Source organism: Triplophysa dalaica, chromosome 7, assembly GCF_015846415.1.
Source record: "Triplophysa dalaica isolate WHDGS20190420 chromosome 7, ASM1584641v1, whole genome shotgun sequence".
NCBI classification, from domain to species: Eukaryota; Metazoa; Chordata; class Actinopteri; order Cypriniformes; family Nemacheilidae; genus Triplophysa; species Triplophysa dalaica.
This window is the reverse complement of record NC_079548.1, coordinates 17,875,576-17,892,851: the sequence shown is the minus strand read 5'-3', so window position 1 is coordinate 17,892,851 and position 17,276 is coordinate 17,875,576. Positions and strand designations below refer to the sequence as shown.

The 17,276-nt window shown below is 37.1% G+C and overlaps 1 protein-coding gene across 3 annotated transcripts; it reads right to left on the bottom strand.

The window, feature by feature from the left end:
* Positions 1 to 2,749: 2,749 nt before the first annotated feature.
* On the bottom strand, positions 2,750 to 8,666 carry zfand2a (zinc finger, AN1-type domain 2A). 3 transcript variants are annotated; one of them, XM_056753707.1, is made up of 10 exons: positions 8,535 to 8,666; positions 7,969 to 8,050; positions 7,029 to 7,123; positions 6,584 to 6,715; positions 6,308 to 6,459; positions 6,107 to 6,226; positions 5,950 to 6,040; positions 5,771 to 5,847; positions 3,981 to 4,120; positions 2,750 to 3,108 (listed from the first exon to the last, which is right to left on the bottom strand). In XM_056753707.1, the coding sequence occupies exons 2-9, from the start codon at positions 8,021 to 8,023 to the stop codon at positions 4,009 to 4,011; spliced, it is 834 nt and encodes a 277-aa protein (XP_056609685.1). In that variant the 5' UTR covers positions 8,024 to 8,050; positions 8,535 to 8,666; the 3' UTR covers positions 2,750 to 3,108; positions 3,981 to 4,008. The 3 variants fall into 3 exon arrangements, with proteins under 3 accessions (XP_056609685.1, XP_056609683.1, XP_056609684.1); XM_056753705.1 differs by having other exon boundaries at positions 4,036 to 4,120; XM_056753706.1 differs by having other exon boundaries at positions 4,036 to 4,120; positions 7,969 to 8,047; positions 8,535 to 8,653.
* Between the last annotated feature and the right edge of the window lie 8,610 nt (positions 8,667 to 17,276).

Here is a 17,276-nt window from a genome sequence, read left to right as displayed (position 1 = left end):
AACAGCTTTTAAAGTCAATTTATGCTGTCCGATTCTCCCACATGCTTCACATTCTGGCAGAAATAACAGGTGATTCCAAAATGTATGATCAAATGAAAACAAAGGTGTTCAATCGCTGAGATACAGCGGGAGGATCAACTTACCGACTGGCTCATCTTACCCCACTCTCCCCCTACATGTTCCAACTTAAGAAACGGAGCAACAACTTATACAGTATATGCTCACACTATATAGTTCTGGACTTTCTGCCTCAGTGTGTATGTTTGGCAGTAGACTTCCCCTCCCTCTGAGAGTTCACTTCAAAGAAGAACAGCATTTTCCTAAAGGCTCTGCTCTGAGGAGCACTGCCATCCTGTGAGAATTAAATCCAGCATTAAATTTGCAGACCAACACTTATAGAACAATGGTGTAAGACTTGCTCTAGACATCACATATTATCACAACATCACCTCATTTTGGCCCCACAGTTTTAACTACCATATCCGGTTGGATGGATTTCTTAAAGCAAACAGCGGTGTAAAATATTAATATCAGTGACATCAAACCTGCCCATGCAGACTGCCCACACACTTTTTCTTCTGGAGAGCTCTGGGCTCATCTCTGGAATAACAATGGAGCAGTGAAGCTGGGTGATGCTCTGTACACTGGCCCCTGCCCTCCCACTCATTAGACCAGAGGAAATGGAGGCTCTCTTCAAACTCCACAATACTCAATGCAAACACTGACCTGCCTCACTGAGTAATGTAATCAAATCAGTGCTGGAAGGCAAATGCAACACAACAACGTTCTATAACCATGTATCAAAAATGCAATAGATTGGCCTTTTGCTGAATCATTTGATAAAATAAGTACCATTACTAAACACTGACCAACTTGTTTGTTTAATGTTGTATCATACTTCTTAAATGTTGATGCTTTACTCGTGGTCGTTTGAAAGCAAATACTGCGCAAACAGAAGAAAATGCATTATTGATGTTCGATTATAGCTTCAGGTCAGTGTATTGGACTCCCCACCATGGTATTCAATATTATCTATGGCTACGAAAACCTTTGTGTCAACATAAAAGCCATCACCTGGTGATCAGGTCCCTCTGCCGCCGAATTGACATGATTGACACGGGTCTACAAATATTGACAGATGCTTTCAGTGTCACTGCTGGATGTCTCGTGCTCTTCTCCAGACCTTTTGCCTCATGGACCCCATGAAGGGAATTTCTTGAGACAGCAGGCAAAGGAACCCTGTGAACTTCCGTCACTGTGAGGCATGACTGCACACGTTAGACCGACCCAGGATCTGTGTTCTACCCGGAGATAAACAACAGCTTTACTTGCAACCCACCTGCTCCTCTAATCTCCTCAACACGAGGGTCATCAATCTGTCTCAATGCAGTTACTCCAAAGCTTTCTCCGTCCACACTAAATAATATCAGCGTGAGAATAAAAGGGGTGAATGTAACATTAGATGACAACCAAAAATTAAACCACTTCTATAAAAAACAATAACTGATTAGAATATGAATTAGAATAATTACCCATAATTCCTTCTCTGTAATTGAGGGCTAGTGTAGTTGTTAAATGACCCTGAATGGACTCTGATGTTCAATAGCACTTAGCTTTTCAACATTAATGCATCAGTTACATCATAATGGATGTTATTACCCAGATTGTTGATAGAAACTAAGCATATTGTTGCTTGTTTAATGAGAGGGTAGTGACAGCATAATAACAAGCTAGCAAAAGATGACTGTAGTTTTGCTAACATTAAAAAAATAAAAATACTTATTAATCCTCATTAAAGGCTCAGCTTTGTATAGTGTGACTCATTTTACAATGTCCAATTACCTAGACAATATCTTAATTGAGAGAGAGATCTTAATTTTTACTGCCATCTGCTGGGAAAATGCATCCAATAAGGGATAGTTCATAGGTAAATTTAAATTATTTCATCAATTACTCACCCTCTTGTCATAATGGTTACCAAAAGCCATTGCCCCACATTGACTTCAATTGTATGGACACAAAACCAGTGAGACATTTCTCAAAATACTTTGTTAAATACTTAGGTTAACTTTCCTTTTAGGTTCCCAAGAGGCATGTCTCTTCAAATGCAAGTTAATATTGTGTATATTTCTATATATTTGCTCCATTAATTCAGATATTCATTATTTATTACAGAACCATTATTATAAACCATTCAAAATTATTAAATTCATTTTTCTTGTCAGATAATCTAATCTTTTTATAATATTCTGTGATTTGAAATAGGACATTACATTGGGAGAGTAGTTGCTTGGTTTATGAATTCAAAGTTTTTTAATAGTGTAATTTTAAAATATATTTAATTCTAGTTATAGTTTATGAATAAGTTAATGGGATACTTCACCCACAAATTAAAATTCTGTCATAATTTACTCACATTTGATTTGTTCCAAATCTGTATAAATTTCTTAGTTCTGATGAACAGGAAAAAAATTAATGGCAGTCAAAAGCGCCGCAGAAATGTCTTCAAATGTCTTCTTTAGTATTCCACTTGAACAAAAAAATTAAGTATTTCTTTCCTACTATTGTAATAAAGGATTTTTATTACATTGCCATAAACTACTATTCTAACAAACCATGAACAATCATAGCCTCTCAGGCATTTCAGTGTCAAGTATTCAAATTAAAACAAAGCTTGTTCCTGAACATAACGCTCAGTGTTGATGAAGTGAATAATGGCGACCACAAGAAATGACGAATTAAGCTCTGGTTCAGATAAACACTTTAAAATAATTTATTTCAAAAGACATCTATATTGAGTGATAGATTATCATGATACTATATAAAATATTTACATAATGTAAAGCACCACTTGCCACAATGGCAGAATTGCAATCTAAGAAGCACAACAAAAAGTGATGCAGAACAGAAGAAACAACAACATAAAAGCCTTCAGATGCATTGATTCGGGAAATGGAAGCTTCATATGCTGGACTGAAAAATATACAGGTATGTGCAGCTCACGGGTACATTACTGGTGCTCATGTGCAGATTGAGGCAGATTCAAGTTCAAGTCAGTGCCACCTCACATTAAGATAGGCAGCAGCTAGACTGCTTGGAAACACCTCCCTGTGGATCGAAAAGACAATGAGAAAAACAAATCAGAGATCGGGAGTTTAATGACTGTAATAATTTCATTCATAGCATCTGTGCGGCGAGGTTGATGGTCACAATACTATTATTATGCAGTCGGGGACCGCGACTGTGCTGTTTTTATAACCAACTGGCCCAGACGGCTCACAAGAGTGAATTACAATGACAGAACTAGTAAATGGTGTGCAAAGTGATTTTTCAATTTTTTGTTGTAGCGCAGGGCTTCTCAAATGGAGGACCTGTTTTGATAGGGTGAAGGACAGCAAGAAAAACACTGTACATAATAAAAGCCTTTTCACAGGATGATTAATTACTATAACAGTATTTTATAAATATATTAGAGATGACACAGTTTATTTTAAGCTCACATGCTGCATTTTTATATTTTAAGCAAACTATGAATGAATGATTTAGGAAATAATAGCTCTTATAAAGGATCCCAATCCCTCTTTGTTATAGTTGTGGTGTAAATAAATTACTGTTAGTTAATTGCCAATAACTGATCCTGTCACTAAATCATGTCAGTTAACTTGAGGTCTGTGTTTGGTTATAACTTATTTTACATCAATTTCATAATATTATTAATTTATATTAATATTTTATTGTATTTTAATAAAATTTAAATTAAAACTACTCCACAGTTATTGATTATTTGCGGAGGTCTACCGGAAGTTAAGTTTGGGCAACATAATGCTTGTTTATGTGGTAATTTCCATTTGGGCTGCAAGTTGAAAAGCTTTTAAGGATGTCCAGTCTTCAATTAAACTACAGCAATACCACAAACCAAGCAATTTTATAGCCCCTGGCACCCAAGGTAAAAGAGAGAAACAGCCTCTGGGGCTATGTACCTAGCTGAGGTCCTGCTAGCATAGCATGCTACTGACCGCTAAGGTTTCTGGCTACCTGTTGTCTTTGCTGCTGTCGTCTGTATTCCTCTTCACTAGCAGCCAGAGCCTGAGCAAGAGCCAGATCCTCCTGCTCCTGAGGACTGAGAAACACATACAGATATCAGCACAGCAATCACAAGACACAGGAAAACAACGCTGGAGTCTGATAGATTGGTGTGAAATACACAGATCCCACTTCATCAGTAACAATGCATCCTATACATTAAAGCCAAGAACAGAGATTCTTTAAAACAAATAATTTGTATTGCATCCAGCAACTTCTGCGTTTTGGGTTATGGCCTGAACCTGTACTTTGTACATGTGGCTCACAGGTAAACACACAAAACAATGTCTCACAGGCTTGGAAGACAAAAAACGTCTATGAATGACAAAACGAAAAACATGTTTTACAGGTGCGGTGGTGCATAACGCATCATTGTGTAGGGCACTGTGACACAAAATACCACAGATGCACAAGCAACAGCATGTTATGTGTTTGAAAACAGTGTCCCGTTGGAGTGTCTGAGAAATGCAGATGCTTCAGAATTGTCATGAAAATATCATTTGGTTTAATCTATTTTAAACAATCTCACCTTAAGTCTACATTGATTCATTTTGTTTTCCATTTGGCAGACACTAATGCAAGGTGCATCCCCACAATCCTTTTGCTATTTAAGTGCATGTTATGTTTTTAAGTGTCCTAATATTATATTGGAGTTCCTAACAACAGGTTAAAGATTACCTTACCCAAGATTAGATCATCTTGCCTGATGAAAGATTACAGCTTAAAACGAAATGTATCGTCATCCTTTATCACGAATCCAAGTAATAAAGACGACAGACACTACATTAAACAACACATTTTTACACTAATGTAAAAGAACTGGATCCACAGCTTTTAAGCCGCAATGCTAACGTAAATAATTGATGGTACATTACAGCTTATAAACGAAATGTATCCTCATCCTTTGTCATGAATCAAAGTAATAAAAACAAGACACTACATGAATTGACTAATTTTTGAAAATGTTGGGCTCACATCTGATTATCAGAACTATTTCAGTAGGACAGTAATAGCTGCACTAAATGTACAACATGACACACAAAATGAGAGATTTTCAACATTCAATAGAACATACACACATGTCTTATTAATCACACATACAGATTGTGATTCAGAGATGTTTATTGGTCCAAACAGCTTTCCTGGACCAGCCTTGAGCAAATCCCACATTAAACTTGCCAAGGTTGGAGAAACAGTCATTAAAATGATGGTTAAAAACCCAAAGGTTTAATTATACTAATGTGCAATCGTGGGAAAATATTTTGATCACCATAATTTGGATTTGGAAGTAATAAAACTACATTATTTTTTTTGCAGCACAGAACAGCATCTTCCCAACTGTTTGCAGGCATATGGGGATATTGCAGGTGTTTTAATTTGTGACGTATGAAAATGATCCTCAAAAGATTTGAAAACGGAAAAACTTGTTTGGGCAGTTCGGAGTCGACTCTTTAATTTGGGAGATAATATCTTTTTGATTAAAAGCTTTGCAGATTATTAACATTGAAGGAAAGCTCAGTCGCACGTTGCAATAAAGACAATTTAATTACATCCAGGTAACGTGCACTTTTAACGCAATGATTTAACAATTGTGCCCAGGAGCACGTTCACGCAATTAAAAATAATTATAATCTTGGGATAATAATAATAATCAGAATCTTTATTCGTAGATGAAGCTCTGGAATACCTTAGAGTAGGTTGTCTTGGAGGTGCAGATTCAGCCAGTGACATTTCTAAGGCTCTCTGGAGGGCCTGCTCCTCTGTCTGCCAAAACAAAGACAACAACTCATTTAGGTCACTCTATATTCAAAACCATTTTTTTCTAAAGCCTTGTAAATTAAATCCCTGTCAAAATAAGTAACGCACCAGTCCGGCCTGATATGATGCCGAGGCAGGAATTACATTCTGTGCTGTAGGGGTCACTGCAGGAGATGATGCGGCACTCGCCCTCTGTGCACTGTGGGGCAAAAGAAAATAGTCCAAACATGTATCATAAACATTTTCTCTCCCCAAATGTGCTTACCTGCTGCTCTGAGGTCTAGTGTATCCAGTTACTCCATTGGACATAGTCCTAGAGCTCCCTCTAGTGGATGAAGCTGCAGCAGTACTGGAAGACGCTTGAGCCCTCATAAGAGCAGAATGTCTACAAAACAAAGCCCACCGTCATTATTTGACCGCTACTCTGAGACATTAATCTGTATGGTCACTGAAACATCATGCATACCCTGACTTAGAGACTGGCTTTCCGTCAGTCTTACAGTCATGGTCGAGTGAATGTCTGTGCTTGAGACAATAGTTCAAGTGGCACTGATCACATGTCAGCCGGATCATTTCCTTTTGCTTACATCCACCCTTGGAGCATTTATTTGTAAAGATCTGTAAAGGAAAATAATCCAGTTGGTTTTCATTTCACGGTTTATCTGTTATCTTGAAGCACAGTGAGAGAAACAGAGATAAAATCATGTCTATTTCTTCTTTGTGTGCACTAAATCCAGGCTACCTTTCGTTTTCTCTGAGCGGGGTCAGATTTGCAATCTCTGTCTATGTGCTCCCCAACTTTGATGTCTGGCATTTCCCCTCTTTTAACGGGAATGGGGGTGTTGCACAACGGACATACAGGAACCTGGACATCCTGTGCACGGAAACAAACAAACATCAGTCACATCTGGTTAACTGCTTGTTTTAAATAAGTCAAACATGCACAAATATTATCATTTTTCTTTTCAAAATTTTGAGACGTAAAAATTTTTATCTAGTTTTTCATTGAATGCACGACCCTGTTTATCTCCATTGTAAGTGTCACACTGTAACTTTGGGATGAGACAAATTTGACTGAAACGACTAACAAATGCCAGAACTGTGTTATTCTTTTGTTACAATGTGTTCGAACTGTTCATTATACACGTGGAGAATATATATTATTTATAAGATTCAATTACACATACCTTTTTATATGATGAAGTGCACTTGTGATTTGCATAACTTATGTGGTCTTTGCAGAAAATGTCTTCACATGCATCACATCTCATTGGAAGAAAATCTGTTGTGCACATCACATGACATGAAAAAAGACTTTAAACTCACATTTTAGACATTAACTAATGTTAAATCAGTACAACATTAGAGAAAACTATATGGGCTTTTAAATGGCCACATCCATTTAAAAAACAGAGTGGCTGCTGGCCATTAATAATATATCCAGTGAAAAAACACGCAAATAGACCACTAGCAACACTGCTTCTTTATATTTTCAATATAACCATTTAAATCAGCACGAATATGAATATGATTTTTAGTTTTTGGTATGTCCAATTCACACAAAAAGGAATTACTGTCATCTACGCCCTGACATGTTTCTCCAACCCTGTATGTCTTTCATTAACCACAAAATAAATCAAGAAACACTAACCCTGCTTTTTGTCCTGTGGCTGTCAGTCCACAGCTCAATATCTATTTTTGTGATGGTACAGAAGACAGTCATACAGGTTTGGGGAAACATGAAGGTTAGTAATGACGATTTGTCATTCTACACAATAATTCATGCCATAGTAGAGATCTAAAGAATGTTAATCAATTTCAATGATAATTTATAACTAAATAGGTTATTAACCCAGAAAGGGTGTGTGTGGATGTGATTCTCAGTACAACATAAATGCACTTGTTAGTCATGACGTAATCGGATCACAAACAATGAATAAGCTAGTTCTCATGCTGTTAAGAGGTTTACATGACATGGCTGGATTCTGTCGTTCATAACAACTATCATATTTATATAGAAATATATGCTTTTAACGTATTGCGTCTAAATATTTAGATGCTTTCGCAACGTAAATACGTTTATGCCTAAAGGCTATTGAATCTTAAAGCCGTTTATTAGATACCCACCCAGACGTTTACAGGACTTCTCGGAACAGTGCTCCCCGAGATCTGGAAACTCCATGGCACAGTGGTGATGAGTGTTTTACTGCTGTATCATACACATAAAAAACATGAATACCATCTATGACTCTCTAGCTATTAGCATGCGGTCACATTGATCAAAACAAGACAAAACACAACCATAAGAACGAAACACTACTGAAAAAGCGGAAGGCCTGTTCGGCCCTCATGTTTACCTAATGTACACCATTAACGTTAACAAAGTTATCGTTATGCCTCTAATGCTGAATCATGCGAGTAAACAAAACAAACGGGAATCTCGGTAAGTTACCACGATAAACGTTCCTTACTATAAACACATATATAACACATTATTTTGGCTGCTGTTATTAAATCAAACTATACAATTATAGTCATTATCATTTAAGACCGACAAGGAAAGAGATCCTCAATAAAACGCCTTTCAGCGGACTGTCGTTTAATTTGCTATGAAAACAACACGATCGAAACGTGAAAATCGTGAACCCCGTTATTTGGGTTGTCAACACAATAAATGTATATCGTAACGTTACCTAAATTGTGCGAAGAATCCCTTATATTGGTCCCTCTACTGACAGCTGTCTTACGTCTTTAGCTCCGATCAAGCAAAGCTACTGTGCTTTAGTACTCGTCTGCGATTTTCACTTGTCATCGCGGGAGTTGTGATGTAGCTACAACTCGAGATTCTCATTTCAAAATAAAAGTCTTGTTAGCTTTTCTTATAGCGCCGTTTTCTTGAAACGCTCAACGCTTGAAGCAGGTTGAGTTGAAACAATTCGATCAGTAGTGACTTGTTTAATGCAAATCCAGTCCAGATAAGCGAAGTGGTTTTGGCATTACAAATTTTGATTCCCCATCTGAATTTGTGTGTTTCTTCTGTACACGTCATGGAACTAATATCAGACCCAAAAGCAGTTACCTTAATAAGTCAGGTGCATCTGCAGATCTCAGGGCAAAACACATTCAGACATATTGCCAATTAAGTATTAAGATGTTGATGCAAATATTAGTACACCGTTTAGTATGAAATACGAATACGTCCTAATTTAACTGAATAATTGAATTGGTTGTTGTAAATAATAAACTGCTATAGCTTGTTTCAGTTTTCATAGACTTTCTTTTATGCACATATTTGAAAATACATACATGCATGCATAAATGCACTGTGTGTATATGTTAAAAGAAGTAAAACTATGAGCAAATAAGCCATACGCTTTATTTAAATAAAAAGGGTCGTATATAAAGAGATGAACATTTTTATAAGAACATAGATTTGCATTTACTGAAGTTTTAAAGGACCTTTATAAGTGAAAGACCTTTCGGCAAATTATGCTTCCGGTTTTTACAGATTTTTAGTTTCTGGCTTCAAACTTCCATTATCACGCCCTAACAAGTCACGTCATTGCTGGAGATTTCTAGAAAATGCCACAAGGGGTCGTGATTCAGCATTTTTCTAAGTAAAATGCTTGTTATTTCGTAGTAAAACTGCTATTGTGACATCAAATAGAGTGGTGTAATAAAACAACCAACCAACCAACCAGCCAAAATAAATAAACAAATGAAGAGTTTGGGTCCAAAATGATTTTTTTAAAGATTTTTCACATGTTTTTGTTATGTTTAATTGTGTTAGTTAGCTGTATTTGTTTAGTTATAATGGCTCAAATCAAAACCCACCAACTTCAGTTTGATTGATATTAATTGGAATGCACATTTAAAAAATATAATGTTTGAAGATTTAAAAAAACAGAGTTATCTCATCCTGGAACCAAACCCTTCAAATAAATGTATATATATTTTATTATTATCATTATTATTATTATTTTATTACATGTAAAAAATATATTACATGAAAAGTTCACAAGAAAAGCTAATCAAATTTTGTAATTTACACCTATTGTTGTTGAAATTGTTATTTTAATAATAATTAAACTTAATTTAAAATGAAGATACTGTTTAATCTAGAAATAATACAACAAATGTAAATAGATATGTAAATAGTCAGTGGTGGAAATGTACAAGTCACAATGACTGTGCTGGATAGTAGTTCCAGAACATCATGAGTCATCATATTTAACACGGTGTGTTTTTTTATTTCAGATGTATTTGCTATATTTTATAGAGAAAAGACTTTACAGTGACTTTTGTTTTTAACTATACGTTCTGTCTATAAAACTGTCTATCAGATGTTACATCCAGGAATTTGACAAATATCTTGAAATTTAGCTTGAATATGACGTTCCTATTTAAACCACGTGGTGGCACTGTTTTTGTTTATGCTGGCCAAGCATTTTCAAGAGTTTTTGGTCTTCAAAATATAGCAGCCTATATTAAATCATGTACTTAATATTTCAATGTTGCTTTAAGAGATAACTTACAAAAAATCTAGGGTTGATATTATGTAGAGGGAATTTGCTTCATTCAGTTATCTCACAGTTCATGCTCAGATGTCTTTATCGTCTCTTCATTTGATGATGTGGTGTTTTATTTATCAAACATACCAAACTGCCTAGTTAAGAATGAAATGTAAGAATTGAAATCAGCCAAATAACGGTTTGAGTTTAGCACAATTTATAAACAGAAGAGCTTCAAATTCAAAGAGCATTCAAATCATTTCATATAGCCACTTTTGCATGGTTTAACTCCTACTTTACTGAGCCAAAGTACTGATCTAGTACTGATTTGACTTTAACAGAACAGCAGTATTAGAGAATATTAAAAGAAGGTCAGGATTTGTTCATTTATTGAAGTTATAGCTTTATTTTGATTGACTAATTTTGTAGTCTATATATATATTAATTGTATATCAGAATGCGTTCTCGAGATTGTATAGTCTTACACCGTTAAATGAATCAAAAAGAATAATGCACTCAAGAAGATTAATAGCACATGCTCAGCCTGTGAAACCACATGTATTTTGAAATCCTTAATAACTTCTAACGTGTTAATTAGTGCATTGATCGCTCAAGCAAAGATCCAATTTAAAGACCTGAAATTCCAATATTTGCAGCAGGTTTACACAACGCCCATAAACACAAGAACACATCAATTATTCAAAACAAAAAGCACTCAATCGTCGCCTCTTATTATGCAACAGTGCACAGTCATGCTCCTGGAGGCCCGTGTAAAAGATCACAACTCAGCTCATCTCAAATTCTTTCCCGGTACGAGAGCACCTGGCTCATAAGCTGCTAATTTTGCTGCCAGATGGCACCTCACACAGAACACCTGCTTCATCGTCGGGATTCCTTTACATTGCGCAAACTCTGTCTGCTCGAATAGTAAAAATGATTGTAATAATTTCATATCCGCGTATTATCCCTTCTTTGCAGGAGCAAATGTTTATGCCTATACAAAAACGTGTCATGGATCTCAGACAAAATGTCTCTTTGGGTCACCCTCCGTTTGTCTGCGCTTTGACAGTGACTGTCAAATAATGTCGTAAGTGCTTTTGTTTAGGACCTGCTCATAACCATTTCACACTCACCCTGTCAGCGGTGTCACAAATTTCCCAGGTGTCCAGTGCTCGCAAAGCGTTTCACTTTTTATGGGTGTGTTTGACACACCGCGCCTCATACGCACATTCACACTTTCTAAACTGCGGGGGTTTCCTGTTGAAATGTGACTGCACTTTTCTAAGATCACCACTCACCACTGAGCTTTGAGAATATAAATGTTCCAATGGGACATAATGGCAAAATTCTCTTTTGTATACAAACATTATATGTAGAGTGCTTGACAGCAGCCGACTGCGGATATTTAAAATATAAATAATGCGCACAACTTTAAGATCGTAATGAGATTTTTGTATAAAACGAATTCAGCTTTGTTTGACCACTTTGTAACATAAAAAATATGTTTATGCACGATTAAACTTACTTTTCTTACTTCTGTTTACTCTGAAGTAAGTGGCCCAAGGGTGACCAGCTCATTGAGTCCTTCTCAAAACAAATACGCCATTCTTTGTTTTGTCCTATAGCAGTCAGTTGAGCGCATCCATAAATATAAGCTTGGCAGTGCCGCTAAATTGGATAGTAATTACTGCCACGACAAATTGAAGGGAAGCAATCCGACGTATTTTCTATTATGAGATAGTATTATTCTTGGTTAATAATCCCTTTATGCATGATTGAATTTTGATAGGCTGTGTGAATGATAATTGCGCGTAATAACCACTGCATCTGAAGGCTTGTTATGCTTTTGTGATTGGACATCGCTTGTTTATATCGAGGTTTGCAAAACAGGTTAGGATAGTAGCCCGAATATTACTTTTAACATTTAAACGACACTGTATTAGAGGCCTGGGTTGCAGTTTATGTAAAAGAGTTATAATAAAGTTTCACTGATGTGAGTTCATTTAAGTAAAAATAAAAAAGGCGATTATGCAAATAAAATTATGTTTATGAAGTCACTGTTTACGCACGTTCCGAGTCATCTGCTCGGAGCAAAGTGACAGCGTGACTTGTTAACGCGCGTGGATGTCCTTTCAGTCTTTTGTTTAAGCAGATTTCTTCAACGAGTTAATGGACCAGAAGAGGAGGCGGCTCAGGGCCAGAGTTGAAGGGAGGGTGAATTTAAAAGAGGCGTCAGTAAACGTGTCAAAGACAATGAACCAAAATACTCGAAAAAAAGAGAAGAAAGAAGTGAACAGATGGAGAGGGGTTGGGAGGAAACGCAAAGTCATTGTCATTTAGGATGCTAATAGCCTGAATGAAAAATGATGTTTAGCTTGGAGGGTTAAACATAGTAGTAGGCCTTGGCTAAATTGGAAACAGCCGACCGCGTGATGGCGCTCCTGTATTCAAGTTGAGTATACGCGCGCTTTTGGAGTCGTAATTAAAAAGACAACCTCATTAATGAGCAATAGAGCTTTTATCAATTAGCTCGTCAACGGATGCTTAAAAGTGACTACTGTGCATTTGCGAAGGGGTGTAAACGAGTCACTGACTTTGATTAACTTAGGATTTTACAATTTAGGAGGCCTAATAGCGGGCGAGCATAATGCAACTTGCATGGATGGTGCAGTGGGGACTGGTTTTTGGAAATGAAATATGTCCTATTCGCTTCATGGAAAGAGAACAGCACACACAATTCATTAAGAAGATAGCTTGTTAATTAGCGCTAAGTTAACCTGATTTCTCTTAATTAAAACATCTTTCCTCGTTTACGATGTGGATATATGCAGATCTCCTGGGCTTTGAATTTTCTACAGCAGCAGATGGCCAGGCTGCGGATAATAGTTAACGCTCTCCCTGTCTCAGATCCCTACAACGTGAGCTGCCGACCTGGCAGGAGATTAACGGACAGCCAAATCTTAACAAAAGAAACGTTTAACAATTTCTGGCCCACGCACGCTTCTTATAGGTTGGCTATATCATGATGACGTTTAATCTGTAGGTGTTTTTCTTGTGAAGTACAAGAGATTCACGTGAAATAAGACGACTGTGATGTGGCCAAGTTCATGACAACCACCACATCCTCCTCCCATTTGGGGGACATATTCACGTGACATCCCATTTGAACGCTTTTTGGGGGAGTAATGATAACTCGTTGCTACTTTGCCACTTTTGGTTCTTGTACAAGGGAGACAGATGTTTCTGTGCATTCCATAAGATCTGAGACACTTCAGGGATGAAACGGGTTAGCAGCCAGGAAGATTTGGTTATTTTCTTTCCCCGTTGTGTGTTCTATGACTAGATTGAAGTTGAATAATAAGCAGCGAGTCAAACTGCACACCCTTCATCTGTGGAGCTGTAATTAACGGGGAAAATGCAGGCGGTGAAAAAATGCAAATGATTCTGCACAAAGGCTTCTCACAAATTGGCGTCACCATTTCTCAAATTATATCATTACTATATTTTGAAAATGTTAATCTGTTGAGCGGATTTCCCGGGGGAGTTGAGTAAATTAGTTCTATTTCCGAACTGCCTCGCTGCGATGGCACGGGAGCGACAAGCACCTCTGATTTGCTGATTACAATTAGACTCCCCGGTTTGGGCTCCTCCAAGCATTGATAATTTTCGGCATATTAAGCACGTTTTAGCAAAGGTGATAAGTCAGTTTTAATTGAAATGAAATTATTATTCTAATGGAAGTTTGGTTATTATTATTAGGAGGCCGCACTCATTTCAGATTCCCCTTTAATATATAAATGTGGCGAGTAAAAAGATTTTGAAGGGTATTAGGGTGTCAGGATTGAATGAGGTAATTTGAAGGGAATTACTTTCCCTTCTATCAGAAATGAAGTGAATTAAAAGTCCAAATCAATCGCTTTCACTTCTCCATTCTACTTTGACAGCAGCACAATTACAGATAATTAGATGGAGGAAACTTTTAATTGTAGGGATTAAGAAGAGGGGGGAAATGTTCAGGATCAGAGAAAATTCGGAAGCGGCGTTTCGTGCCTGCTCAAATCGAATCAAAGGATTTGGTTTAAAACAGTAACGCCACGTCTGTGCGTTTAATTGGAACTGCATCTCGTCCTATCAAATCATTCACAACAATTAATTTAGATTTAATTCTATAATTATCATCAAATCGAATAATGTGCAACTTAATTTAGATAGTTAAAAATTAACGCGCGTGAAGTTAATTGAGTAATTAAACTCCTCAGCTGTTGCGTATTAATTTGCTAGCCTAATTAAAAATGAATTTGATTTTATGTAATGTTAGTGATGCGGCCATCGCTGTTAGATGGGCGCTTTGATTAGTTTGTTTGGTTAGGCGTTACATCCGAACACCTGCTGTTAATGGGGTCAGTGACGTCTACTTGATTGCACATGCTCATTTTCAGCCAGAGGCATGGTTTGAGGAGTAGCTTTGGGTGGGTTCTGCTCAGGTACACTCCAATACTCTATATCCTCTTTGAGTGTAGATAACTTACTGTAACTGACATTTCACCTGACAATTATAACACATCATATGTGGGAATTTATAATAGGAGAAGAAATACATGGAGCACCATGCATGCGGGATACTGGTTCATGTGTATGCGTGTTGGTTTTGTGGATGAGGTCCAGTCTGTCTCCGTCTTTTCCCCTGGGAGTTGATCAAATAAAGTTATGGATTTCGTAAAGCCAGAATGAAGCGTGCTTGTGAACTGCAAAATGTATCTTATGTAGGCCTATGTATTTCACAGTAAAAACACATTTGTCACTTTTTTTGTAAAATAAATAAATAAACAAATAAACAACACACTCTTATTCAATAAGACTCATACATTCGTGTTCAATGAACCGAACCGTTCAATGTCCAGTCATCTCACAGGAGTCCAATATTATTACATTAATCTATCGAGTCCAAGCAATTATTTAGTAACGTTATGCTTAGATTGTGAATAAAACCCAGAATCCAAATCAATGGCAGCCTAACAACGGCCCTGAAAGCAAGTCTTGTTCGTCTTATTATCGGGTTAATTAAAGCTAGGATCTGACAATGTCACTTGGTTGTAGAAAAACGGATTTAAATGCAATGTCTCCCGGGAAAGCGTGTCAAGGGCTGCTTTTCATTGAGCTAAGATCGCACCAGGACGGAACCGCGCCCTGAACTGTCAAAGCTGCAATTATAGAATGTTGATGTTCAAAAGGGGGATCTGGATAAACCGAATTATTCGTACTTGTGTACAGTATGATAAAGTGAGCTTAAGACACAAAGAAAACGACATTCAAAGATTCATCAAACTTCAAAAAGCAGTTTTTGTAAAATGGATGGATAAAAGGCTAGATCGCGAGACACTTTTAAAAGGGTTCATTAAAATTTAAACATGCAGAAGGGTGCTATTTGAGCTCGAGGTCAAGAGACGAACGGATTATATACTTCCTCATAATAATATTAATTAAACAATTTGCATGCTAATAAGGTAACAATTATCGGGGCCTCTGTTGAAAGATTCGGGTTATTACAACACGCCAATCCGGGTGCCAAGGGTCAGGGAGTGAGTGGGGAACGAAATTTCAGCTCAGATTAACATTATGACAACTCCAGGCATTGGCCAAATAAAGTCGAATTTATTCTCCGTGGAGACGGGGGTGGCATTGATTACATTCAGTGTTCAAAAACACAGTTCACTTGCTTAACGCCACTTGCAAAACGTATATATTGTGCTTTTGGTTTAATGCAAGACAAATAATTAATGACAAATAATTTCAGTTATATATCATGTAAGCTGTAACAAAAGGGCAATCACTGCAAATACACACAGTTAGTGATGATACATTGTAGCAGATGTCATTAAAATGTTAAATGATAATAAACAATTATTATTTACAATTTTACTTTCATTATTTTCTACTGTTCTTTTGCATTATTAGACGACTATTAATACATAACCTGTTAACACGTCTTGTTGCCCATAGACTTATTGCATTACATATTAATTAATACTCAAGGGCTTACTTAAAAACCAAGCTAAAAGCATCTTAAAGCGTGATATAGAAACCACAAATAGCTAAACTGGATGCAATTTAGACATAGTTCTTTAAATGACATTAATTATACCAGAGTGCCATGGCTGGGGAAATATCTCATTTTCTGTTAAATGTCGTGAGCCTTCTAATTAGCCATTCGTGTAATTAAAAGTTCATTTATTCCTCGAGCAGAATCAGATGAGTTAAGATAATTCCATGTTTTTTAAGCATTGTCTTAACTGGTTGTAGATTTGAATCACATGTGACAGCTTCGTTTAACGAATATCTTCTGGTTGACTTGTGACAGGTAGTCTAAGCATCCCCTGGTAAATAAATAAGCCACACAGGGTCGGTCAATTTATCTTACCTGCTCACATGGCAACGTTTCAGCTTGCCGGTGTATTGATGTGTATTTGTTTCCCCCCGTTTCTTTTGCGAGTTCTTGTTTGTTTGTGCGTGGAAAAAAAAGATTGGATTGGATTTGAATAGAGGGACATTGTCTCAAACGGTGATGAATCCGCCGCCGCGTGTGGCTGCGGTCCGAGGTGAGATTTCAGTGTCTATTTAGCGTTTAACTGGGTATCAAATCTGATCGCTCTCCCTCTAAGGCCCCCTGTGTAGTCGTGATGTAGTTCTTATCAAAGCCCTCCTGTCTTGTTGTGACAGCTCTGATATTGTTTATTGAGGTGGATGTCAGGTTTAATTAGCAATCGATATGGAAAGCGTTTTCGGACCACGTCTCTGACGTCAGCGCCGATTAACGCTTCTCATTGGTCTCAAATTCCCAGAGCCTAAGCTAATTATTGGAAGCTTCGTGTTGATAAAGAACAGCACATCCCGCTCCCCACATCATGTCCCCTCCTCGCTGCTCTC